The sequence below is a fragment of the Lissotriton vulgaris genome, chromosome 2_1 (assembly GCF_964263255.1).
Source record: "Lissotriton vulgaris chromosome 2_1, aLisVul1.2, whole genome shotgun sequence".
NCBI lineage: Eukaryota > Metazoa > Chordata > Amphibia > Caudata > Salamandridae > Lissotriton > Lissotriton vulgaris.
In genome coordinates, this window is record NC_141687.1 from 508,844,096 (window position 1) to 508,871,258 (window position 27,163).

At 46.5% G+C, this 27,163-nt stretch overlaps 1 protein-coding gene across 1 annotated transcript in view; it reads right to left on the reverse strand.

Annotated features, from left to right (window-relative positions):
- PGAP1 (post-GPI attachment to proteins inositol deacylase 1) overlaps window positions 1-27,163 on the reverse strand; it is an 868,977-nt gene that overhangs the window by 98,833 nt on the left and 742,981 nt on the right. The window contains exon 24 of the mRNA XM_086955415.1: window positions 13,970-14,020. Within this exon, the coding sequence (XP_086811541.1) occupies window positions 13,970-14,020 (51 nt within the window). The remainder of the gene's footprint in view (window positions 1-13,969; window positions 14,021-27,163) is intronic.

The window sequence follows — 27,163 nt, forward strand, 5'->3', positions numbered from 1 at the left end:
CCAAGTGCACCCATAAAACCTCCCACATGACTGCCTCTATGTCAATTCACAAACACGGCTCCAGGTTCTGTGGTGAACTCATTGCACCGCTAGTGCCACAATCAACCTATCACCTCTTTAGAGTACAGATAAAAATTGAGCTCTCCACGGAAGGCGTGCATGAGCTGGGCCGCAGCAGTGAGAGGCCACAACCGTCGAACTCTTTCTTACTGAAGGCAAGTCACAGAAAATATGCTACTTGCCGCACTCGCGAATATAAGCACATTCGCGACTAACTACCATCCTACCGCAGAAGATCTAGGAGTGTTTAACTTTATCCATAACTCTATATATAGCCCATAATCAAGGATATTTACTAACTGTACCACAACTTGTATGCACAACAAGTCGATAGTGACTACTAGGTAACATAATAGAAGTAAGAAAATCTAAGAAAAAAAAGCATAGATGGAATAAAACAAAGAAAAGACAACGACAAGGGAGAGGAGAGGAGAGGAGAGGAGAGGAGGAGAGGAACGGAATGGAATAGAACTTTAACAGACCACTAAGAAGCTGTGAGGTGTGTTTTTTTTCCTCATTGCTTCCCATCCAAAAAGCTGCCTCTGAGTGCCAAGCACTGTGAAACAGTGTACTGTGAATGCTGGTGCTACAGGAGCAACAAATAAAACCAATTTCCGCACTAACTGGAATATTGAGAGTGGGGGTAGCCAATCATGTTCCTCAGACTGTAGTCAGTGGATGTCAGTCATGACTCTAGGCCCCATCTGCCACACTAGGCAAGTGCCTTTTTAGAAGGAATAACTATATTTTCAATAAAATGTTAAGTATTAACCTATGCCCAGGGCCACTGGAATTATGTGACTATGCAGCTGCTGCGTCTTTCGCATAATTGTGGATTTGACACTTTTGCCTCAAAATCCGTCAACTTCTGCATAATTTGCAGATTTTAACAAAGAAAAGATTCTAGTACAAACAGACCAAAAGTTACTAAAAGTGTGGCAACAAGCTTCCGACATAGTGGTAAGTCTTTGCAGACTGGTCATTTGTCAACTGCTTATTTCTGTATTTCTGGGTTAAATTGTTAGTAACCTGGTTAAATCTTTGCCCAGACAGTGTTACCATGAGCAAAAATTACAAACGAAGTAATACTATCACAAAAAGTGTTGCATTATTCTGCATAATTTGCCTTTTTTTCCACATAATTTAAACAACCCTGCCACATAATTTGGCCCTACAGTGCCGCAAAATTCCAATGTCCCTGCCTATACCTCCTTAGGAGCGCCCTGAGGTGCGGGCCATTAGCCAGGCGAAGGCCCATAATTGGCTTCATTGACTGACTTTGTGTTCAGTAATTTTAAATGATATGGCTTGCCAAATTTTTCAATCTGAGACACTACAGCCCACATTATTGGCTAGTATTCAGCAATATTTCTTCGACTTCTCCTTACTGATTTTTCCCTTGTTTTGGATGCCTCCGGAATATCCCGTAAAGGGATGAATATACGAAAACAACACGTTTTTTCCCGAAAATAAGCCCATTTAGCTTTGCTAAAATTGAATAAACTACAAAGCCTATTTTTCGTAAAACTTCCCAAAAGACAGCCAAGCGCGTGTCTTGCACATGAGTGCCTCGCTGTAGCAGTTACTGCTTGAATTGCCACAGATATGAAAATGAAAAACAGACGGGATTAATGCAGAACGCTTTCCCTCTCGGGAAAAGTGTTTGTCAAGAAGATGAGCGCGGAGTGTACAGCGAAGCCACAACTCGCACGCTTTTCATTTGTGTGCGGTTCGTTCTCTGCACCGAGTGTGAAAAGAAAAAAAAAATTCTGTCAGCGCAGATGTGTTTCGTGAAGTGAACAACACATGAGCAGGGGGTCCAGCCGGCTATATCATTTGCCTAATAACAGCTGTCTGTGGGTGCTTAGAAGCGACTGAGCTGCGGTATGTACCGCTAGATAAAGCCTTCACTATATACTATTGGAATTATTCCCTCTACAAAATTAAAAACACTGGCGCATATTAGCAACAAGCTCGTTAAAATTATCGAAACTGCCGCTAAAACTGCGATAATTTTAACGAGCTTCTTGCTAATATGCCCCGAAGTATGTGAGTGGAGCTGAACCATTCCCAGACACTTGAAACACCAACCCGCTGCCGTCAATCACAGACCCCGGATGCCCCGCGTCTGTGGACGCCTCTTCCCAGCACCATTAGTACCTCTGCGCCCCTTTAGTTGACACCGGGGCCTGGCATCCCTGTGAGGTTCTCCCACATCTCTTGAAGTAAGGAACCTTCCTCTGTAGTGTGAAGTTTCAATTGTGTTCACACACCGTTCCTCCAGTGACACGGCTAGTGCCTGCGAGAATGCTGACCCCGCCCGCCCGCCTCGCGCTCTATTCCCCAGGCGCTATAGCTCGAAGCACTCAGTCGCCTCAGACAAAATACAATATCCCATCTGCCCGGGACCTGTTTAGGTTACACGAAGGAGCTAAGAGGGGATTCCTTCCTCGCAGCCTCGGGCTCCTCAGCTGCAAGAGCGGGTGGAGGCTGGGGGCTCCCGTTTACATTACCAGGCTCAAACACACGAATGGTTCTAGTTTACAAAAAAAGTCTCTTGTGTGATTAATCCTGCGAGCCGAGGGCTGCTCCCTCCAAATGCCTCGTGGTCAGACTCGTGTCATCCTCTTTGGTGGTTTTCATAGTTATGTCAGTACGTTTGGTCGCCCTTCGTTTACAATCCTGTGCGACACCACTGCCTTGTAAAAAGATGCACAGCTGCAAATCACCGGGATACAGGGTTTTCTTTGGGTTTTTGGTGTGGCAGCATTAGTTCTACCCTGCCTCGTATTCGGAGCACTCCTTTGCAGTTGGCACTGTCTACGGGTGGCTTCTTACCCAAAAAGACGGCTTCTAGCTTATAGGGAAGCAAGGGGCACACACGTGGATCATCTTCCCAGACGTGAGCAACAGCAAGCAGCAGCAGATCTCTCCACACTCCCAGCGCTGCCTGACAATGGGGAGCAGGCAGCACACACTGCGCTGCGCCCCCTCATGCCTCACCCAACACACGCAGCACATGCAGGAAGCGTTTACGGGAGGGGAGGAGAGGACGCTCGCCCGGGGCCATAAATCCACCTTTACAGACACACACTGGGCTGTTTTATAGACATCTTTCAAACGCAGGACATGCTTCTCGGAGCTCGAGCCCTGCTCCCCACACATAAAGATCTCACGTCCTCGCGGCAGTTCTGCCTTGCTCATCGGCGGGAGAGGGGTGGGGGGGGGGGGGGGGGGGGGACGGCGGGAGGAGGGACACGGAGGAAGGCAGGACAGCAGCAAGCACGGCCCGGCCGGACCAGATTCGGGGGCGTTCCCGGCTTTTGGCTGACGTAGCATGACGTAGCCAAAAGCCAAAAATTCTCGGGAACGCCCCCGAATCTGGTCCGGCCATGACGGACGCTTCTCTGTTCCAATGGCTAGCCTCCATTTATGGAGCTAGCCAATGAAACAGAGGGCGGGTTCCAGAGCCACATACTGTAACTCAATAGATTTCTCCTGCAAAAGCTGCTTGCAGCAGCTTTTTGCAGCCGAAACCTAAAAAGCGGATATCAAGCTACATGGTATAAGACCTAGAGTAGGAAAAACCATTACTTACGAACATGAATATGATCAAAATAGCTGTACAGTGGAATAATCAGTTAATTTACCATGTTCAGCAACAGGGCGTCCCAGCGCTAGCGGACAGGTAACCAGGGGAGATGTGGCAAGATGGAAGTGAAAAGCCAAGTTTTGATCAGTTTCCTGAAAACCCAGTTATCATGGGTGCTGCGGGCAGGCAGTGGGATGGAATTCCATAGTACGGGGGCCTGAGATTTAAAGGAGCGACCCCTGGCTCTACACCGGCGGACCCGTGGGATGCACAGCAGATAAAGATCAGTGGAACGCAAAGTACACAGAGGAACATACGGGGTGCAGAGTCCCTGCAGGATTTGGGTGCCCCTGCCATGTACAATCTTATGTGTGATGTAGAGGGTTCTAAACTGGACTCTCTTTTTGATTGGCAGCCGTTGAAGAAGAAGATTGGAGGTATGAAATTTCCTAGGAAGGGCAAACAGGGTACGTGCTGCTGCATTCTGTACCTGTTGGAGTCTTGCAGTAACTGTTTTAATCACCCCAAGCAGAAGACCATTACAGTAATTCAGGTGAGACTGGACAACTGATTGGACTATCAGTTGATGGGTGGCAGAGTCAAAGAATCCTAAAATGGGGTTAAATCCACGCAGAAGACCGAAGCAGGTACCAGAAACTTTTTTTGCATGAGGTTCGAATGAGCGGGCAGTGTCAATGAGGACCCCTAAGTCTTTAACTGCGTTTTTTCGATGTGGGAGGAGTGCCCAAGGTCAAGGCCCACCATTGGTAGTCCCACTTGTGCGAATCCTGGCCATCCGCGACCACCTCAGTCTTTGCCGAATTAAGTTGTATATAGTTGTTTGTCATCCAGGCTGCAATGGCCAGAACATCGACATGGAATTTCAGTTGGTCCAGAGCAGGGTTGTTGGAATAGGTGAATACCAGCGGGGTATCGTCCATGTAAGATACCATTTTGATGTTGGGCCAGAGGGCGGACGTATACGTTGAACAAACGTGGGGTTCAAGGCGGAGCCCTGCGGGACACCACAGCTAAGAGGGTAATTACTAGACTGGTAGGGGTGGGGCATGTACCTGAAAAGAGCGGTCTGATAGAAAAGAGGCAAACTAGGCCAGAGCCCTGCCTTTGACCTCGATCTCCCCAAGGCGTTGAAGAAGAATCTTGTGGGAGACCTTGCCAAAGGCTGCACTAAGATCAAGTAAAAAATAATGCAGAGGTATTGCCCTTGCCTAGCGTGGCCCACAGCTGCTCAGTGACCCCCAAAAGGGCTGATTCTGTGCTGTGCCTGGAACTAAATCCATTCTGAGAGCTATCTAAAATCTGGTTGGCTTCAAGATATTTGGTCAGAGTGATGTTGACATTGGGACTCCATAATTTTGGCCAGGTAGGGAAGTAGGGAGATAGGATAAAAGTTCTTTGGTAAAGATGCGTCAAGTGAGGGGTTTTTCAGCAGTGGAACGACTTTGCCTTGCTTCCACGACTCCGTAATCACTGCCGATAGAAGTGAGCCATTGATGAATTCCCGGCTCTCAGTCATAAGGCAGTTATGGGATTTCCTGAAGATATCTGGTTTTATGGGATCATCCGGAGAACCTGATTTGACTTTAGCCTCAAGGGTGGCTAGGTCTTCGAGAGACAAAGGTGGCAACATTTGTAAGGTGTATGGGAGTGCTGTAGAGGGGGGCACCAGGGGTTCAATGGTACTCCACCTCGTTTCTAGCGTGTTGTATATACGTTCCACTTTGTTAATAAAGTACCTTACCAGTGAGTCACAATGAGGGGTGGGACATGTTTACATATCTTTCATAAGGGAGAAGATAGTTTTGGAGGGGTTGGATCTGGATGAGATCAGGCTTTAGCCTTTTTAACTGATTTCTGGTAGGTTTTTATGGCCTTCCTATAGGTATTTTCGGCATTGGTGTCATAAGTATGTCTCCAGGCCTGTTCCAGATTTTTACATGTTTTCTTTTCTGCCCATATGGACTCATTGTACCATGCATGCGTATGCGTGCGCTTAGCCCCCGTCAGTTTCAACAGGATGCACTGGTCAAGCAAATTATTAATCCAGCCCCTAAAGGCTCTATCAGCAGCCTTCAAGTCCGCAGGCCACTCTGGGCGGGACCAATTTAAGGCAGATAGGAAGGAAGTTTCATCCAATTTGTGCCACGGGCGCTTCATAAGGGATTGGCTAGGGGGCCTCAGGATAAGGCCTACCATTTCAAGACGCAAGGAGATCAGAAACTGGTCAGTCCAAAATAAAGGAAGAGGAGTATTAGCTACTAAGTTTAAGAGATTCGAAAATATTGGATCCAATAGGTGGCCTGCCTGGTAAGAAGGTCCTTCCACCAGCTGGATTAGATGGCAGGCCTCCAATCTTCCAGGAAGTTGCAGATCTCCTGGGAATCCCGGTATTCCAGGTATATGTTAAGATCGCCTATAATGTTAAAATTCGCTGATTTTAAGGCAAGGGCGGGAGCAGAGTGGACTAGGGCCTCTTGAAAAGCCCTGGCTGGGCCTGGTGGGTGATAAATAGGAAGCCCTGTGAAGATAAAGTTATGTGACAAGGAGATTTTAAACAGGGCGCTTTCGCACCCTGGAATAGTTTGTGGGGATAGTGAGGAGTGGAAAGCAATTTTGAATATGGCTGCAAGACCGCCCCCTCTTCCGCTTGGCCTGTTCAGGGTGAGCAGCCAATAGCTTGCGGGTAAGGCTGTGAACGCCTTACCTTGCATGCCTATCCCATGGCCTGCAAGCACTAAGCCATGCTCTGCATGCTGTGCCACGCTCAGCACATCCTAATCTAACCTCTGCAACCCTGTGCCAGCAGCGCACCACCTAAGCCTTAGTCTACAGACCCTGTGTCATGCTCTGCATCCCTGTGCCAGCTGTTCATCGCCTAAGCCGTGGTCTTCAGGCCCTGTGTCATGCTCTGCATCCCTGTGCCAGCTGTGCACCGCCTAAGCCTTGGTCTGCAGGCCCTATGCCATACTGTACATCCATGTGCCTGCTGTGCATGACCTAAGCCTCGACCTGCAGGCCCTGTGTCACGCTGTGCCATGCTGAGCACATCCTAAACTGTGTTCAACTTCTAATCATTTCATTTTATTAATTACGGTTGCAGTACCTTATCTCGCTAACAGAGGTCCCTTTACAACTCCACAGGGACACCTACTAGCAACCTGTGGTACAGCACCCTTTCCTTACTTTGTGGATTTGTTTTAAGACTTATGCTACTGCCGGGATATTATTTCACACAAAAAAAAATATTTGCAACACTAATAGCTCTAAATTTGACTAAAGCAAGACCTATTGCATTGCAAATGCTTGTTTTTATACATAGCTGAAGATCGTGGGAGCCGGAAAAGACCATAGTCTGAAGAGGGGAATAACAAAGTCATAAACTGCCATAGTGAAACACTAAGCCCTTTTTAAGATGGAGGCAACACAGTAGGGGCCAATCTATGGATTCCAAAATGACGTGTGGTAACAGGGATCCTGATAGCACTGCCTCGAAACACTGATGGTGGAAACAAAGCCGCCATTCGGTTCCTCATGCAATATCTGCCTAATCTAACCTTTCAATATCCCAATATCATCTCTAAGTAAAACATATAACACATGCACAAGTATGCAGTCCGACAATCCAATATCATTCAAATCACTTCCTATTGGAGTAATTACTCGTCGGACCATATTCCTGTGAAAATTATGAAATCATCATCCTGTTTCATTGCGCACTAAATGACTACTGTATTCAAGTCCTTCCTCTCTCAGCGACATGGCAAAATGGCGGAGTAGTAAGAAGCGCTCCGCCAGCCCTGCTAGCCAAACCAGAAGAATCTTCAGCCATCTGTGATGACTTTGCTGTGATGTAAATTGGTGCTGTTCACAGGGTGGCCTTTCGGCCCCAGCCCTGCGACGGAGGTGAGTACTTCACTTCTACTCCACCCATAGCTGACTGCGATGACTGATGCATCGCTGCTGAGTAGCGGAGGTCATCTCGGAGAGGTGGAGATCATAGGGGACTGTAGTCCGGCAGAGACCCGCCTCCACATCAACCTGCTGGAACTGCGGGCTATTTGCTTGGCGTTGAAAGACTTCCTGCCGTCCATCGATGGAGGCAGGTTCAGTATCTTCTGTTGCAGCAGAAGGGCAAGGTCTATCACCAGGGCCTGTACAATCTACACCTCCATGTGTATTGAGTGGTGGCAGTTGACTCCATTAGATCTCCCTTCCAAAGCCGTGGATGTCAACTTTGCGACTGTGCGTTCTTCTACAAAGTCTGTGTACGCTGGAAGCAATATGGACCCATTGGAGGGCAAACTGTTGAATGTCTTTGGCCCAGCAAGGCCTTTTTCGTTTACCAGGCCAACCGTCATTGTTCAAACCACCTGTTGTGATGCAATTTCACAAAGGTTTAATCCACAAACGTACTGCTAAACCCTTTGTGATGCCACAGTGGAACCATCATTTCATTCTCACTTTTCTCATGTATACCCCTTTTGAGCAACCACACACCTGTTATCTATGTCTATTGACCTTGAAGGTTGTCTTTCTCATTGTGATAACCTCAACTTGATCCAGGAGTGAGCTTCAAGCTTTTTCAGTACAGCTGCTCTACACCACCTCCTTTCCAGACAGACTAGTTCTCAGGACAAATGCAGCCTTTCTTCTGAAAGTTTTGCCTCCGTTTCACTTTGGATAGTCCATTGAATGACTCCAATTTCCAAGGTACTCTGCCCCACCTCATTTCTTGAAAGAGGAGGAGAGACTCCATTATTTGAACCCTAAAAAATTCTGCTTTTACATCAATTGTACTAAAGATCACTGGGTGGACAATTAGCTTCTTGTGGGGTTCTACAGGGCAAAGAAAGGCAAAGCGGTGACTTTGTCCATGTGGATAATCTTCTGCAATTAAAATCTGCTCCTCAATGACCAAGAAGCAGCCTCCAGAAGAGCGGAGGCCCATTCCACCAGGACCAATGCTGTTACTAATGATTTGGCACACCGGGTGCATGTCTTGGATAGCTAGACTGCAACATGGGCATCAGTGCACACATTATGAAACACTACTGCCTTGTCAGCCAGGTCCCATGGGAAGTGCATTTTGGCTTTTCGGTATTTATGGTCTTTTTGGTTCTGCAGGGTGCACCACCACTGGTGAAGGTACTGCTTTGGTATCCATCCGAAAGCTGAGGAGTTTGCGGTTAGCAGTATCTATCAGAAGAGCAAACTAGTTATCTTCCGTACACTCTTTCTGATGGATACTCTAACTGCAGATTCCTCACCAGCCTCCTGTTTTCAATTCTGTGGAATGGACTCTTTGCCGTCTAAAAAGTTCCAAAATTATAGGTCTGTACACTGGAATGAACAATTGGTTTTTGGGCTCCATGTTGGATAGCGCAGACGGTATCCAGAAAGAAACTGACAACAGCACTCGGGTGGTGCCTATATCCGGCTCCAGCTGTCACTTCCGAGGCAGAGTCCACTCAGAGCCGCTAATTGACACCTAATGTGGAGCAGGGTCTATGCTGAAAAATCATCTGGATCCAGTCTAGCGTCTGGTGGTATTCCAAAGCTGAGGAATCTGTGGTTAGATAAGAGTATCTACTGGAAAGAGAGTTATCAAAAGTAACTTGTTTGTCATCCTGGCCTCAAATCGAGCTTCCACTGTTAAGCCCTTCCTTGGCGTTGACTGACCCCAGAAGAATGTTTCCTCCGCAGTAGGCCTAACCAGATACTCTTCTCTCAGCACCAGTTTCGGTTTGTGCTCTGGCCCAGAATCTGACTTCATCATTGGCTGCAGTTTACCCAATGTCATGTTATACTGCAAACAAAGTGCAACCACATATTGAAGATGAATTGCAGATGGTGCCTCAGCCTTGGCAGTAATACATCAGAGAGATTGAGGCTATTTGTGGATTGCACTATGCTGTTATACAGTACCTTCAGCCGATCCAGCATATGATCCAGCAGAGAAGCCTATGTTGCTATTTAAGGACGCTTCAGTCGACTCAGTCATGGCAGCTTAGTCAAAGCCTTTTTTCTGAGCAAGCAGAGAATTGTCCCATCACTAGGTTCTTGAGGCCATCAGCTAGTGACTCTAAGTTCTTACCAAGCATCCTAAACCTGGGAGTATTTTGGTGCATGCCTCCACTTATGTGGAGAAGTGTGGCTCACTGGTAAGAGGAGGCAGACCTGGAAGCAGAGGTCAGCCCGGGACCAGGGTTCAATTCCCGGCTCGGCGGGGTCTTGAGTCCTAAAATGTCCACGGACTCGACAATTCTCGCTCCAGTGCCTACTCGATTCACGGGTTCACACTCTGTGACTCTGGGCAATAGCTTGCTTAATCTTCACAACGTCCCCTCACAGTGGGATGCCTGGCTTTCACCTTGTGGATACCCTGCCGGGGTTATCTCATGGGGTAATACCAGGACGGGTTCCCTAAGCAAGCGCTTAGATACCGGGTTGGTGATTTGCGCTATATAAATACATGTACATTTACATTTACACTTGTAAGGTCAATACTAACTTTCTTTGGGAAATCTGGCACGGTGCTCCTTGAATACAGACTTCTCTTGGACACATCAACCACACCCTATGGGACGTGACCCGGCACAGACAGACCCAAAGAATGTACTGTGGCCCTACTTTCTGTAAACTGTTCTGGGTTAAATCAACTTTCTCACCAAAAAGTCAAGAGCCATTGAGTGGCATGTCCATTAAAGATGCCTGGACATTCATGGAGAAGGCTGCAGACCTTATTCAGGCATGGCGCCAAAGCACCTCACTTGTGAAAATAGCCGTACCTAAGCAGTAAGCCATGTCCAAGCCACAGAGGATCACAGGTTTTACTGCATTGCGGCCATCCTAAATAGTATGGGTAAGGGATGCCTGAAGGTCACCTGGAACTGCTGCTAAAACGTGTGCCATGGTTTTCCACACGAAATAAGAGTAGCAGCCTAGAGGATAGCAGACATTCACAGATCATACAGCAAGACGTGTTGATTAGAAGCTGCACTTGCCAATGGTCTACACACGTTTAGACTCATAATCCAGTGGAATGGTGGGGAAGGAGTTACGATCCACCTTATTGGTGGTTGGCTGCACCACCAAGCTCTCGGCAAGTAGTTGTGTGTAAGGAAAACAGGGATGCCAGGTGCTGGCCGATGGCACCGAGAAACCTGCCTATTGGCTGGTGCTCCTGAACATGATTTCGCACCAGTGCCCATGAGTGTAACTGTGAGGGCTTTGTAAAAGGTAACAGAGGTTCTGTAGACTGGACCACACTGGGGCACCTCTGTAAAACATTGGTCTTCACCTCCATAGTAGGTAACTGTAGGTCCAGTGCTGTCCTCCACATTATGACAGCAAAGGCGGTGCTTCTTCAGTGGCAGGGCTGGGAGAAGAAACAAAACCAGCGTATGGGGAAGTATCGAGGCATGCGCCTCCTGTAGTTCTTCATACCAATTGGTGTCATCACAGTGTGAGGGAAAATCACCCTCTTTATAAAAACGGTTATTGCCTGAATAATTGTCAAAAAGGTTGTGTAAAGACTGAGTTCCAAAGCATGGTAAGAGAAAAGTATCAGAATCTGAGGGACTGCCAGCTGGCTGCCCTCCAGTAGGAACAGGATGTGGACTCAGTCGAGGTCGGGTGGATTATGATTAAAGTCAGTGAGAACAATGGGTTGTGCATCTTCCTCCCGCATCTGCTTGGATGCAAAAGGAACCGGTGCAGTGGGTGGCACTGGAGCTGAAGTCGGCACCGGAACTGGTGCTGAACCTGAAGTGGGTTAGAGAGCCACATGTGGCGCAGAGGGCGAACCTTCTGGTGAAAGTCTGAATGGAAGTCGCTGTGGTTCCTGGGGGACCGAAGGCACACCAGAGGAAACGGTATATGTCAAACATTTGCAGCAAGGCTCCCCTAAAGGCCTCAACTTGCTGTGTCATTGCAGACTGGCCCAGAAATTCAGAGTCTATTGAGACCAGGCTCAGAATTGGATTCGATGGGGAGTGAGTTTGAGATTAGTTGGCACAGCGAAGCCATCGCGCCCTCTCAAGAGAATGAGAGTAGCAGGAAGGGGATGATTCCCACTTAGATAGCTTATGCTTCTTTTTGGACTTACCCAAAGTCTTCGAACGTGATGAAGATCTACTGTGTAAACGACTTCCGGAATGGGAACAGGACCTTCCTTTTGACCTCGACCAGTCACAGCGTAGAGTCACACAGTGCATGGGGATATAATGCTTCACCTCGTGGTCGTGTATGGCCTTCAAGCTCATCTGAGCGCAGTGGTCCAACCCTTGGTACCACAGACATACCTTGTGATGGCCAGTCACAGACATCTATTTGAGACAGTCACAGCACAGTTTGAACCCTGTCTTCTTAACTTGTTCCTTTGCCTACTGGAAAACATTTGGACTTCGATTAGAACTCTTAAAAGTACAAAGGAGTAGCCCTGGATCAATGTCTAAAGGTGCGTGAAGAAAGGATCTGATGTCAGCGCATATGAATGGCACTTATATGCAGCTCTGCTTGTCACTTTCGGGGTGGAATCACATGATGCCACCTACTGGTATGCAGGAGTACTGCTTTGAATTTTCCGTATCCATTCTGATGCCTGGGAAATATTCACAAGAAGGGGAAACTGCATTTAGAATTGTCCATCAGAAAAATATTTTCCTCTGCTGAACACAGATGTGCTTACGCTGCACCATAACCTCCGTATGCTCTCTGCTTTATGTACTACAATTAAATATTGACTCAATGAGTAAAACCTTGAATATTTGTCTTTGCTTGTATGCATCTACTGGTTTATAACTACAATTGAACAACATATTCGGACTCAATCTACTGTTTATGCTGAAACATGGCAGGATGTCTCGTCAACTGCCTTCTTTAATCAAAAAACGGTTTCTAACTGTCTTCATAAATAATTCCTTGAGAGCACTTGTCTTTTAAATATAGACCCATTACACATAGGGCGCATTTTCCATGTATGCGCCTTGGCGTTCTTTTAAATGGGTGTGCTTGACGCAGTCTGGGATAGTGCGCCCTATTACAGTTAATGCATGGCCTCTCGCCCCCCTGAGAACTTGTGTTTGACCTGGGGACAGTGCATTAGTGAAAGGCCGAACAGGCCGCCAGTCACGCCTTCACTTTGCAGGTTGAAATGTGGCCTGCATTTGAAATGAAAGCAGAGATCCTCCTGAGTGTAGGCGAGTGCAGGGAGTAACTGCTCCTGCATACAGGAGAAAGTTTAAGGAGTCCACGGGGCCCCCTCTAACCCATTCCAAGGTCCTCCTTCAGGAACGCACTAACTCAGTGCCACCTTTACGAGGAGCATATTCAGTACTCTCCTCTTGACCTGTGCATCTGTGTCAGTAATGCGACAAAGTCAAAGTGTTTCCCCATCTACATGCTGCCAAGCCCCCATGCAAATGAGCCAACGCTGTATAGACAGTGGCAGCCAATATCATTTAAAAGTGTGTGGAGGGGGGCGGGGGGGAGGAACGGGGCAAGGGGGAGCATGCAGGGGATTAATAAATATTAAAAGAGATACCTCATGAAGATGGCCGCCTCTCGCTTTTTCTCTGCTCTGCTGCTCCCAGCAGTCCCTGGGGCAGCATTATGGTCTCCTCATCCAGTCCCAGTGCTGCTCACAAGCATGAGAGCAGCATGGGGATTGGCCTGAGCGGGCTGAAAAGACGCTCGTTCAGGCACAGGGAGTCTGTGCTGTTTCTCAAACCCGGTTGTATAATACAGGCGGGTTAAAGAAAGCAAAGTGTGCATGTCAGTTTAGCTGGCCTGAGACAGCCAGCCAAACTGACATGCACACTTACAAGTGCACAACATTCCTCTCCTCCTCTCCTCTCCCCTCCCCTGGCCTGGCCTGCCCCACCCCTCCCTGCACACTCTGGCTCGGTGCTAGCAGCTAAGAAAACAAAACAATAGTAAACTATCATTTTATTTTTGGGCTGCTGGTTCTAAGCCAGTGAGGCGAAGCTCCTTCTCCATTGCGGAGGAGCTGCCGCTGCTTATAGAGTTCAGAAGTGACACCTGGAGCAGTAGGGAGGGTTTCCGACTGAACCAGGAGATGCGGTCTTGCTCCCTGCACCAGGTAAGTCTTGGTTAGAAAATCAAACATAATTCATCTGACTGCAGCATCAAATAAATGTCTGTGTGCCTATGTACAGGCAAAACACCGAATGTCATCAAAGATGTCGCACCAAATGTAAACCATAGGTAAATGTAATCATTTTAGCGATTAATAAAAACACCATTGTATTTAATATATGTTTACAACATACTTACCATTTTAAGGTCACGTGTCAACTTTTTGACAGAGGAATACAGCTGAATAACCTACAGGACAAAAAGTAGTATAAATATTACAAAAATAAAAATTCATATTTATGTCTTATAATACAAAGTAATTTCTTTATGTGACTAAACAACGTACTGTGACCTTCATGTATTTCCACCCATTTCATACTCTTATTCTTCAAATAAACTTTTCTATCGTCACAACGCCTTCATACACTCATCTGGTACTCTAAGGAGCCCTTCACCTATATCTGTTAGTCTGTTATTCACAGTACCCGTCCTGTTGTGCCTGTGAGCTAAATGTTGCCACTTTTAAAGTAATGCAGAACTTGATGCCATGGTCAAGAAAGGAACGTTGAAGTAGATCATATACATGAAAGCACTCTACTTAAGCACTTCACTTGAAATTAAAGACAGAAGGAGCAGTCGGGTGGCTGCAAAAACATTGCTGCATTCTCACCTGGTTTTCACATTCACTTATCCTGTATTGTTTTGTAGAAAGTTTTACGAATGAGCTTCTAGCAAAGCAAATTTCCAGGGCGACGTGATGCCAAGAAACTTTGGATACATAGCCACCTATTCCCTACATCTCCAGTACTGCGTATCAGGACAACAGAGACACAATAACCTCAGGAGAAGAATTGGTAAATGCATTAGGTTTCGCCTATGTGATTTACAATAAGCAGTTTTTTGTTGTAAGTTGTAGCTTGCTGAGTAGTTGTACAATAAAAGTTACATAAAGTCTGCTAAAGTGTTATTACTTGTTTATGTACAAAAGGGAAATTTATTGTGCTGGTACTAGTGGAATAGTGTGGGTGAGTAACAGCAACATTTTGAAAAATGAAAGGGAAAAAATAGAATTAACTGGTGTAATAGCAATATTATGTGTTTAGAGGAGTTCTGCCAACTTTTGGACCCGGTGCCACTATACCTGCTGCACTATTCAAATCATGCCCCTAATCCCAGCAAGATAACTGCATTTGAGACTGCCTGTTTAGTAGGAAAATATAGCAATATTTAGTGCTTTTAAGAGTTATGACAACGTTTGGCCCCAGTGCCACTGCACCTGCTGCACCATTCAAATTGTGATCCTTTTACTTGTAAGGTAAATGCACCTGTGACTGCCTGTTTAGTAGTAAAACATTGCAATGTTTGGTGTTTAAAGTAGTTTCTAGAGCTTTGGGCCCAGGTGTCACTGCACCTGCTGTACCACTGAAATCATGACCCTGCTGTCTGTAAGTTATCTGCAATCGCGACTGCCTGTTTAGTAGTGAAATATAGCAATATTAGCTGTTTTAATGGAGTCTCTACAGCATTTGGCCCCGGTGCCACTGTACTGGCTGCATCATACAAATCAAGTCCCTTTTATCTGCAAGGTAACTGCAATTGTGGCTGCCTGTTTAGTAATACAATATAGCGTAGCTCTTGTGTATTTACTTTACCTTTAACATGCAATATATACTAAAATTTGATCATGATGACCAAATATATTACATTGAAAAAATCAATTTGATAATGCCTACAAAGTGTAAAGAAAGGTACTGAGGCATGACTAGGAAATGCCTAAGGCTGGAGCATCTGCCCCAACAGCGCTGAGATGCCTGGCTTCACCTTGGGGGTGCCCAGGAGTGGACATTCCACAGGGAAAAACCAGGAAGGGTTCCTAAGTGGTATACGGACAGCTCCGGGAGACCTCAGTTGGAGGTAGCTGTGTGCTTTACAAATGGCATTTAAATCTGCTTTACACAACTAAGTAATAAAAAGCAAGCATTCCAGCATACTGTTAGAAACTGTCTGCCTATTCAGTGGAAAGAGATGTTATCTCAACAGTGAATGGGGCTTACACAGTGTGAACAGCTTTAGTAGAAGTATCGTAAATGTGTGCAGCCAGGGGAAGTAAACAACAAAAAAACTGTTCCAAACAAAAGTGAACACAGTAAATCGGCAATGGGAACTGATAAGAGCCCCCTTTTAATATATATTAAATACAACAGATTTTGCAAGCGCTGTGCAGGCGAAACCTAAAAAATGGCACACTAACAATATGTACAAAAAAGACGACCTCACACATGTAGAATGATCTCATCAGCACAATTCGACACCACGTAGCTAGGCAGTGGAGATAAAGGAAGTACTTTACGTGTTTTCACATCAACAGTTTTCTAAATGGCTTCCTAATTACATGGCCAATGTGTTTTAAGCTCAGAGAGCCAGCTGCAAAGGTTTTATGATATATCAAAGTCTCAACAAAAGCGAAAGGCATAAAAGGGAGAGGAAATGTATCAATTCTAAGCCCAGAGAACATTTTTCTTAAAGTGAGCAAAATCCTGAAAAAAATCCCCATTTCTGGATTAATGATTTTGTTGTTGTTTTTGCTTACAGTTTTAGTGTGATTCTCATAGAATGCTGGCTCAAGCAGAAAATTTCTCCAGGGAACCCTGAGCTGCGGCACGACTTTAGAAAACTTTTCAACACAATAGCACACCTCATATAGGTACCAAAAACATTCTCGCCCGGCCTAATCAGTATAACATTATATTGCTGTATCAAGCCACCTTACTATTTTCCCAAGTGAATTATCCCAGTCTCAGGTTTTTTACAAAGAAAGCACGTATTCATACCACTCTGGCACAATGGCCTCATGCCACAGCTCGCTGAGCTTCCTGGCGTCCCAGGATGGGAGGCTATAGGAATCTACACTGTGGGAGAAGTCCTCCATTTTGGAAAACAAGGAGGAGAGTAAGGAGTTGCGTCCGTAGTCGTCGGACGGGGAATACTCCTGATTCCCTGGTCAAGGTTCAAAAGAACAAAATGAAGGAGTACTACCCGATGAGGGTAACTGAAGGCTTTTGTCTAAACTCAGGAAACATTGTTCCTTTGTTAGGAAACCCCTCACTCACCACCTAGTGGTGACTTGCTTCATCATCGGGGCCCACCCAAGTGGCCTAGCGTCACTTGGGTGTGCTTCAACACCTGCAATTGCAGTGGAGCTGGTAGTGAAGTGTGGGGTGCAAACAAAAATAGAGTGTAAGTGTTAAAATTGTCCTGGTATGCTTTTATATAGAGTTTAACAAAAAAGTAACTGGACAAGATTAAAAATATCGGTGAGATAGTAGTAGGGAAGTTACGACCTACTTATCTCTGTTTTATGTGTTGGTCGACATGTTTCTACCATAAGGGGAAAATCCCCGGTATTCCTCAGGACCAAAACAAGGAAGTGGGTGGTATGTGCCCCCTAAAAGACACACCCAGCCCTAATTCCTTGGACGACCAGAAGAAAAATAGACTTCTGGGTACGCACACCTAAGATTAAGGGTGCTGAAAAACCTGTGGAAAAGGAAGGAAAGTGAATAAAATAATTACTATCCTGTTACGTAGTGCAGTGATAGAGTGCAGGATACGTGCAATTATTCTGGCTTTCCACAGTGGTGGTTGACACAGTGCCTTCATCGATGCAGAGCGTGTCTACAAGTGGTGTGCAAACGTGCTCATAGCCTTAGAGTAAAATATCTATGAAATAAGGTCTGATTTAAGCCTTAGTGCGTGCCTTATAGAATACATGCTGGCATCGTCTTGCATTGGTCACTAATAGGCCTTTGGGGGCCATGTTGTTTGTCACATACTCTTTGAGAATTGTCCCATGCAGTATTGTTCTAATACGATTGCGTTTGAGTTCAGAGAGTTTGTCCCATTCAGATGTCTGTGAGATAGTATTGCTGATGCTAGGGTCTGCAAAAGCATTGAGATCGCTCATGATAGAGTCTATTTCCTCCGTGGAAAAAGATAAGCCCTGATTTTCCGCCATGCTGGTGTCGTGATCACTCTGCTGTGTGTGTGTTTTGAGAGGAAAGAAAGTCTTAAACTCTCGCAGCTGCGCGCTGCCAAAATCTTGGAAAACAAGGAGGAGAGTAAGGAGTTGCGTCCGTAGTCGTCGGACGGGGAATACTCCTGATTCCCTGGTCAAGGTTCAAAAGAACAAAATGAAGGAGTACTACCCGATGAGGGTAACTGAAGGCTTTTGTCTAAACTCAGGAAACATTGTTCCTTTGTTAGGAAACCCCTCACTCACCACCTAGTGGTGACTTGCTTCATCATCGGGGCCCACCCAAGTGGCCTAGCGTCACTTGGGTGTGCTTCAACACCTGCAATTGCAGTGGAGCTGGTAGTGAAGTGTGGGGTGCAAACAAAAAAAGAGTGTAAGTGTTAAAATTGTCCTGGTAATAGCTCCAGCGAGTTTTGATACCCACCCACGTTATGATCGCTCCTATCAGACCTTTCTAAACGAACACACAGCGCCGGGCGGCAACCACGCCTCCATCTGCCAGCTAGTGTTCACAACACCACTGCGCAGGCGCGGCGCCGTTTAGTTCCTATGCCTACCGCTGACCGTCCCAGGCTCCCGTACACCTACGGCGCCGGGCGGCAACCACGCCCACCCCAAGCAGTCAGCCACTGTTTACCACACCTCTACGCAGGCGCAACGCCGGTTGGTCACCATACCTACCACTGACCCTCCCGGGCTCCCGTACTGACACGGGCTTCCCGGAAGCGATCGAACGCATTTATGCGCCACGCCCTCACTGACTCGTTGCTACCAAGCAGCGAGCACGGAGAAGTAGGTGATCCGCCTGATTCCGCCATCACAACTGTAAGTTGTCCTTTTTCCCTCCCTTACCCCAAGCAGGACCAACAAAGCAGGCCACCCCCTAGCGCTGATCAGGGAAGTTATCCCTCGACCCACAACATATCCTTTTCTCCTTAGATTATGTTGTTACCGGCATAGCGCCCTACTCCTGCTTGATGCAGCTCGACCTGAGCCCCAGCATTGTAAGCCCTATTCCATCTTTTCTGCCATATCACATGTCGTGAAAAACTTTATGTCGTTTGTGTTTGTCAGTCCAGTTTGTCTCTTTCTGTTGACCACGAACCCTGAACAGGTCCTACATAGTGATTAATCACCATTTAGCTGGCACCAGAAAAACCACGGCGGTACAAAATATGAGCACTCCGACTTAGTGCACCCCAGACTACGATGCCAGCATGTATTCTATAAGGCACGCACTAAGGCTTAAATCAGACCTTATTTCATAGATATTTTACTCTAAGGCTATGAGCACGTTTGCACACCACTTGTAGACACGCTCTGCATCGATGAAGGCACTGTGTCAACCACCACTGTGGAAAGCCAGAATAATTGCACGTATCCTGCACTCTATCACTGCACTACGTAACAGGATAGTAATTATTTTATTCACTTTCCTTCCTTTTCCACAGGTTTTTCAGCACCCTTAATCTTAGGTGTGCGTACCCAGAAGTCTATTTTTCTTCTGGTCGTCCAAGGAATTAGGGCTGGGTGTGTCTTTTAGGGGGCACATACCACCCACTTCCTTGTTTTGGTCCTGAGGAATACCGGGATTTTCCCATTATGGTAGAAACATGTCGACCAACACATAAAACAGAGATAAGTAGGTCGTAACTTCCCTACTACTATCTCACCGATATTTTTAATCTTGTCCAGTTACTTTTTTATTAAACTCTATATAAAAGCATACCAGGACAATTTTAACACTTACACTCTTTTTTTGTTTGCACCCCACACTTCACTACCAGCTCCACTGCAATTGCAGGTGTTGAAGCACACCCAAGTGACGCTAGGCCACTTGGGTGGGCCCCGATGATGAAGCAAGTCACCACTAGGTGGTGAGTGAGGGGTTTCCTAACAAAGGAACAATGTTTCCTGAGTTTAGACAAAAGCCTTCAGTTACCCTCATCGGGTAGTACTCCTTCATTTTGTTCTTTTGAGAAGTCCTCCATTGACAGACCCTGAAGTCCTTTCAGGAATTACAGCAAGAGTATGCAATGCCTAAGTCACAATTCTATAACTACCTCCAGCCCGACCATGCCTTCTCTCCATATCTTGCAATCCAGGAGATCATACCGGACTTTAGCCCTCTTGAGGCGAAAGTTTTCATGGGAGAACTGGGGGCGAACAAGAACAGCCACACAACATTGTCTAATACACAGGTGGCTTGGCAGACAGACGAGGCCATTTGGATGATCAGGACTGGAACGAGGCGCTGGCATCCCCTCGAAGTGCCGCCATAGCCCATCGGCTACGATACATACAGTTTAAATACCTACGTAGGGTCTATTATACTAGACATTAACTCTGGCGGGCTGGACTTATTGTCACATCTCTCTCACGATTCTGGCATGGGGTCATTGCATGTCTGTCGCACGTTTTGGGTTGGGACATCCCTCATTCAGCCCGACTAACTCTTCCGCACATAACTGATGATATTGGGGGAAATATCTATAATCGCCACTTACTGCTATTGGGCCTCACACGTTCGAAGCAAAACATTGCAAAGGCCTGGAAGGACACCTCCCCGCCCTCTCTCGGGGCCTGGTAAAGGGGTCTGGACTTTTGTATGGGACTAGAGATACCCAAATTTGCTACGCTGGGCTGTCCCCAGAAACATCCCAAGATATAGAGGAGATGGGCAGACTTCGGAGGAATTTACTTAGAACCTATTCCAGATCGCACGATACATTGACACTATCCCTGACAACCACTAGGCTGGATGAACGAGGTATTAGCAATTTCACTCTTAACTCTGGGGTGAATTCAACATGTATCATATCACACACTGGATATATGACACTTCAATTGGTTGTTAATGTAATATGATTCTTTTTTTGCATATTTGGACACAAAATGTCGACATCATTATTTGTACTGTGTTTATTTTGCCACTATAGTATATGGCCTTAACGGGCATATTTTGGCGGTTGACAATAACATTTTGTTGTGAAAAAAAAAAGCACACATAGATTCACGAAACATGTGTATATAATAAGTTCACATTGAAGAGACAAAAGACAATTATTATATGTTTTATCTGATAGAGACATGTAGCCGCAAATTCCTTAACTTAGAATATCCCCAGGCGTCAGACAGAATTTTTTTGCAGCAGCACCTCTGCGTGCTGGGTGACGGCGCCGTATGGTTCCGCCCTGACGTAATCCGCGGACATGACGTCAGCGAAGCCATATAAGTCCCTCCCGGCGCGCTGACGTCAGTTTCCTTCTTTTCCGCATCCCGACGCGGATCCAGGAGTAAGCGGGTCCTTTGGCCTGGTCTGTTGCCCAGGCCATCTGGACACCTTCAGGCGTCCAGGCACAGTGTGATGCCTTCGGGCTTTAAGGCGTGTGAGAAGCGCGCGTGGCAGATGTCAGCCACCGAGCCGCACGTGATCTAAATGTGGTGCTTTGGAGCGCAAAACGACTCCGAGTAGTACGACGTCTGCCAACAGATGAGGCGGAAGTCCCTGCGGGAGCGCCGGATTAAGCTAATGGCCGCCCGGATGTGCCGCTCGGCGCCTCTACGCCGCTCTCCATCTCGGACTGGGGCTTCAGTTCGAGTCCAGTCGTTCTCGCGGACGTCATTCGCCTCATGCAGGTAAGCGGAAGCACAAGTCAAGGTCGTCGGCCTCACTTTAAAATGACAGCGGGGCTCACGGCTTCCGGTCTTTGCCAGCCGCAGGCCCTCAAGAGTTGACCCCTTATACCCACTCTTTCCGGGTGTAGGGGCGACACGGACCCAAATGGAAGCCTATTTCAGGGCTCTGCAGTCCTTTTTTAGGTCACCACCTCTCCCTGGCGCGCCTTCGGGCCCCACAGTGGAGGTAGGGACTCAGGTCGGATCTTCGCCATCAGGTTGGCCCTGGGCACTGGCCGAGTCCCTCGACTCCGGTTCAGTGTGACGTCAGGACATGGCCCGGACGGGCATCCCAGTCAGACGTGGAGCTCATCTGCCATGTCTCCGCATAGCCCTTTGTGGCTTCCTGCGCCTACATCGGCGATGGCCGCACTGCGGGTTTTGACACCTTGTCGTCATCCTTGCTCTCCGCATATCTCAGTGGAGGGTGGCCCCCTGTTCATCCGCCTGCGGCGTCTCTCTTTTCCATTGGACGAGTTAGCCTTCAACCGCCCCCTACAGATGATCTGTTATCGCCCCCTAGAATGGCTACAGAAACTAGTGCTGCATTTGCAAGGGCTATTCACGGGGCTGCCACTCTTTTACACTTGCAGCCCCCCTCTGTCTCTTTGTCTTCTGATCCAATATTGCATGTTTTCCACCAGGGTGAGGTGTTGTCCCATCATCCTAGGGCTCAGGGTCGGGTGGTCCAGGTGGCTTATGCCATGCAGCCTTCCTCTCATCTCCCGTTACTGCCTCCCACCTGAGAGTCTTGCTGGTTGGAGCCCTGTGGTCGACATATTTTTGCCTCCACTAGTTTGGGCATCCATGCTTCAAACACAACTTACGTGTTTGCACGGGCTACTTTTGCCCTTTGGGACTCGGTGAAAAGTCTTCTTCCCTCTCTTCCAGAAGGTTCTCGTACTGACCTGGCTCGTCTCCTTCATCATGGATGGGACATGGCACAGTTTACAATTAGATCGGCCATGGGTTCTACCAACCCTGTATGTATGAACCAACAAATCTCGTAGGTTTTTATTCTTTTTAAATGCAAAGAGGGGTTTTTCAAACTAAACCTCTACCCGCGTATTTCTTGGCCATAACAGATCTTGATGCAGAGCACTTGCTCTTCTTGGCTCCAGCAAAGCCCAAAAAGAGCTAATTATTTTTTTTGTCCGTTTTTTGTGCGGTCAACGTAGAAGAAGCAATCTTTCCTCCTTGGGCGGATAAGGTGGAGGAAAGAAAGTTGAAAAATGTATAGACTGGGACTGGGTCATACGTAAGAGCAAGTTTCCTGGGTAAAAACTGTGAAAGATGGACGAACCAAGTGCTTGAAGAGAGAGAGAGAAAGAGAGAGAGAGATTGAATGAATGAGGTGTAAAAATCTGTAACTGACGTCAGCACGCAGGTTGCCTTTTTTATGCGCAAGTGGCTTCATATCCGGCGGGTGGAGGTGAGGCTTGATTCTCATGGTGACATCTAGCAGCCTTCAAGCACTGCTGTTAGGAAAACATTTTCCTGACAAGTGTTATGCCTGGAAACTATTCTAAGGCTAAGAAATCTGGAGGAAGGTGCATCTATCAGAAGCACATTACTTTGATGGCTCTTACTCTTTGAGAAACAATAATTATAGATTTTTGTTGAGAGTTGAAATGGATCTTGGGCAGAATATAGAAGAGAGTGATGGCAGTACAGGGCTCCCTAGAGTAAATGAAAATATAAGCCAATTGAAATTAGATGGAGGTAGGCAGCCCAGGCCAGCCACTGGCTATGATGGCGACTGTGATGCAACAATATGAGGGCCAATCCCAAAAATATGAGTGACTGGAATATTGTTTGATTGCCTCTGTTATACGACTTGAGACCAAGAAGAAATACTTGAAAAAATGTATAGAGGGAGTCCTGAATTATACTGCTGGATGGATAATGAAAACATGAGAAGTGTGGTACAACACCTACCTCCTAACCAAGAAGGTGCTTAGGAAATCGCCTCTGTCCTGAAATTGACCATATTGACAACAAGAATCCTATCAGGTATAAAGAGATTCAGTACTGTGCTAAAAGAGTTCAAACGTCTGGTGCAGAGCAAACATAGTACCTAGTGGGAAAGAAAAATAGCCTTAAGTAGAATGAGTTATATCTACAAGAGACCACTTGTGGAATCGGGGTCAAACAGATTTTATACTCAACAGTATTCCAGCAGGGTATAATATGAAATAGCTATCTAATTGGCTCAATGACCTACGGTAACTATTTCATACATCGATGAACAACATAAAGAAATGCTGGTAAGCACACTACATTGAAAAAATATTTAGTAAGCCTGTTTTTATCTAATCAATCTAATCTTTTCTTTCAGAACTTAAAGAATTATAGGAGATAATCTAGTGAGAGCATGTAGTTGTAAACCACAGAAGAACACCATCAGGGAGTGCCATGGCTGCAATGGAGATGGACGCTTAGCCTAGGGCTCTGATGCCGCCGAACTGCTGGAGGCTGCATCCTGAATGAACTGACGAGCCTTGTACCCCTCGTCATTGCCTGGAGGTCGGGGTCCTGAGGGCAGCTATAGCTGTGCCGTGGGACCCGTGGAGCCCATCGATGGCCGTGAGTATCAGAATGATCAGGTACCAGGCCCACTGCTGTGAGGGCTGACTCCCAGAGCTGAGCCGCGCCGGGACCTTCATAAGGCGACTGTGGCCGTTGCAGTGCGTGCAAGATTGTGGGAGACCAAGAGAGGCTGAAGGACAGGCGGAGGCAATTACTGGACACGACCCTCCTGACTACGATACTGGAGCTTTTCAACTTTTCATTGAGAGAAGGGTCCGTGTCTCAGAGATGGAAGCACGCTATGGTCCTACCGCTTCTAAAAAAAACAGCCCACTTGGATTCCTCTCATTTTTGTCTCATCTCTCTGGTACCAGTCTTTTACAAAAGTTGGGAGAAACATGTGAATGCCCATCTCACCACGTTTGTCGAGGTCTAACATTTTCTCTATCCCTGGCAATCCACCTTCAGGGCAGAACATAGCACAGAGTCCGCCCTTTTGGGTATCACTGAACATCTAAGAGAACACCTAGATGGTTGCGGCGCCAACTTACTCATTTTATTGGATTTGAGTGTGGCGTTTGACATGGTATCTCATTCAATCTTGTTAGCTAGAGTTGAGGCATTGGGTCTGGATGATTCAGCATTGGGATGGCTTGCTTCATTCTTAAAAGACAGTCTATTTCAGGTATTATTGACCAATGTGTGCTCTAAGCCACAAGCCCCGACCTCAGGGCTTTACGCCCCCTTCTATTTAACATCTATGTCCGCCCATTGGCAGAGCTAGTGGAGAGCTGTGGACTTTTTTCATATGCCGATGATACTCACATTATTTTCTCTTTATCGTTGGCACAGCACCATGACTTCATTTCTGAACCCGGTCTTGAGCACATTTATCATATGGATGAACACAAACTCCCTTAAGCTTAATGGGGATAAGCAGAGGTCATGATTGTGGCAAGAATGCCTCTCTGTGGAGTTCAAGAACTCTGGCCAGAGTCCCTTTGGACCCTGCCCACCCGGTCTCCTTTGGAGAAAAATCTGGGCGTTCTCATGGATTATAAATTCTCCATGAAATCACAAGTGATTAGAGTCACTGCTACTTGCTTTGCAGTTCTCAGATGGCTGAAAAATATTCTTTGGCTGACCCCTTTAGCAGCACAAAGAACGGAAATGTAGGCCCTAATCATATCCAGGCTAGACCATTGTAACATGTTTTACCTAGGCACTGGCAAGACCCTGGTTCAGCAGCTTCAGGTGGTGCAAAATGTGCAGCTAGGCTGCTCTTACACTTACCAAAATCTGCCTCAGTCTCCCATCTACTTCGGGAATTGCATTGTTTGAGGATCATCAAGCACATTGAGTTTAAAGCATTGTGCTTTATGATTAAAGTCAAACATGGCTTAGGACCTCGCTACATTCAGACACTGGTGGCTCCCTACCAGCTGACTCGCTCCTCAAGACCTTCAAAAGGGCATTCGAGAGATGTTTCACAAAAGATCCAAGGCATCCATGTAAAGTCTGTAGAACTCATTTTAGATATGGTCAGGACCAGGTGTCTTCCTTAGTGGCATGGAGTTAGCTTCCTCTGTCTTCCCCAAGGGTAACCTCTTGATTTTCATGGTCCTTGAGTTTTACCACCAGCTGGGTATCCATGTCAACCCATCCCTGGTCATCCAGACAGGAATATAAATTGCTAAACTGGGAAATCCATTCCTGGGATTGTACGAAGTATTCCTCAGATCTTTGGCCACTATTGGATCACAAAGCAAATTCTGCCCAACATTTTATATTGTCCTTGGAGGCAGACCAAAGGACTGCTCTTCCCAGAGAAACTCTTCCCAGCCCCTCTTGGCTCTTTCTTCTACCTTGCCCCACAAGCCACAAGCTCGGACCTGTCCCTAGTCTTAATCGTTTGCAATAGCTGAATTTTGGCTGCCCCACCAGAATGATTCTTTATGTCTCACGTGTGAGCATTTTTTATTTTTGGGCCACCAATTCTCTTATGTTATTAAAGAAATACTCAAGGGCTTTGGTCAAAAGTAGCCCTCTCTCATTTGGGGCAAGATTATTCAGTACCTCTGCCTGCTCTGTGACCACAGAGTTCACTGCCTCCACAAAATCAGGATGCCTCTCGACCCATCCCCATTTGATGGCCTTACTGTTATTGGAAAGTTCAACACTTCCTGTTAGGGGACAACCCTGGGCTATCGGGGTGTTAGCAAGGGAGCGTAGCAGAGTCAAGCAAAGGGCACTACGGTCGCTATCCACCCTTATGAAAACTGCCATGTCCTGAAGATATGCCAAGCTATTCAGGCTAATTAAAAAATAATCAATATGGCTGGTATAACTGGGCCTGTTGAAGATAGCTTATTTTACGTGTTGGGAACAGCCCGCCCATTTGTGGCTCTTAAATCAAATGTTAGGGTGAGGGCAACTATCAGGGCAGTCCTCGGGGACAACCTTACAGGGGGCAGATCATCAGGCAGAATTTTCCATTATTTGTATTGGTCTGTCAATAAATCCGGGTCCATCAAATTGAGTGGTTCAAAGGTAGCATTCAGATCACCCCGCCACCTCTATGCTCCGTCAGAAAATCCTCCATAACAAGTATATCTAAAGCATGCCAATTTGTATACCAACACACAAAGATTGCCTTTCAGGAATACGCTCCTAATTAAAATTTGCAGAATGTCCCACCTCAGATGTTTTAAGTATTAGCCAATAGTATAGCAAGATATGAGCAGCTTTTGATAAAGTGAACAGACCCCGGCTATGGGAAAAACTAAGATCATGGGGTATCCCGAAGAAGTTATTGGAGGCAATTATAGTCCTGCACAGCAACACTTGGGCTCGAGTAAAACTGGGAGACGGTAGCAGCATAACGGCCGAAATAAGAACACAACAGGGCCTAAAACAAGGCTGTGTACTGGCCCCAAGTTTATTCAACCTGTACATGGCAGATATTGTCAACCACATGGAGATTGGGGAATGCCATCCACCCCACATGTCAAAAATCCCAATTCCCTTCCTGCAGTATGCAGACAATATTGTTGTTCTGAGCCAAACCCCAATAGGGTTGCAAAGATCGATCAACAACTTGACAACCTATTTGGAGCACGAATGCTTGGAACTGAATAAAGAAAAAACTAAGG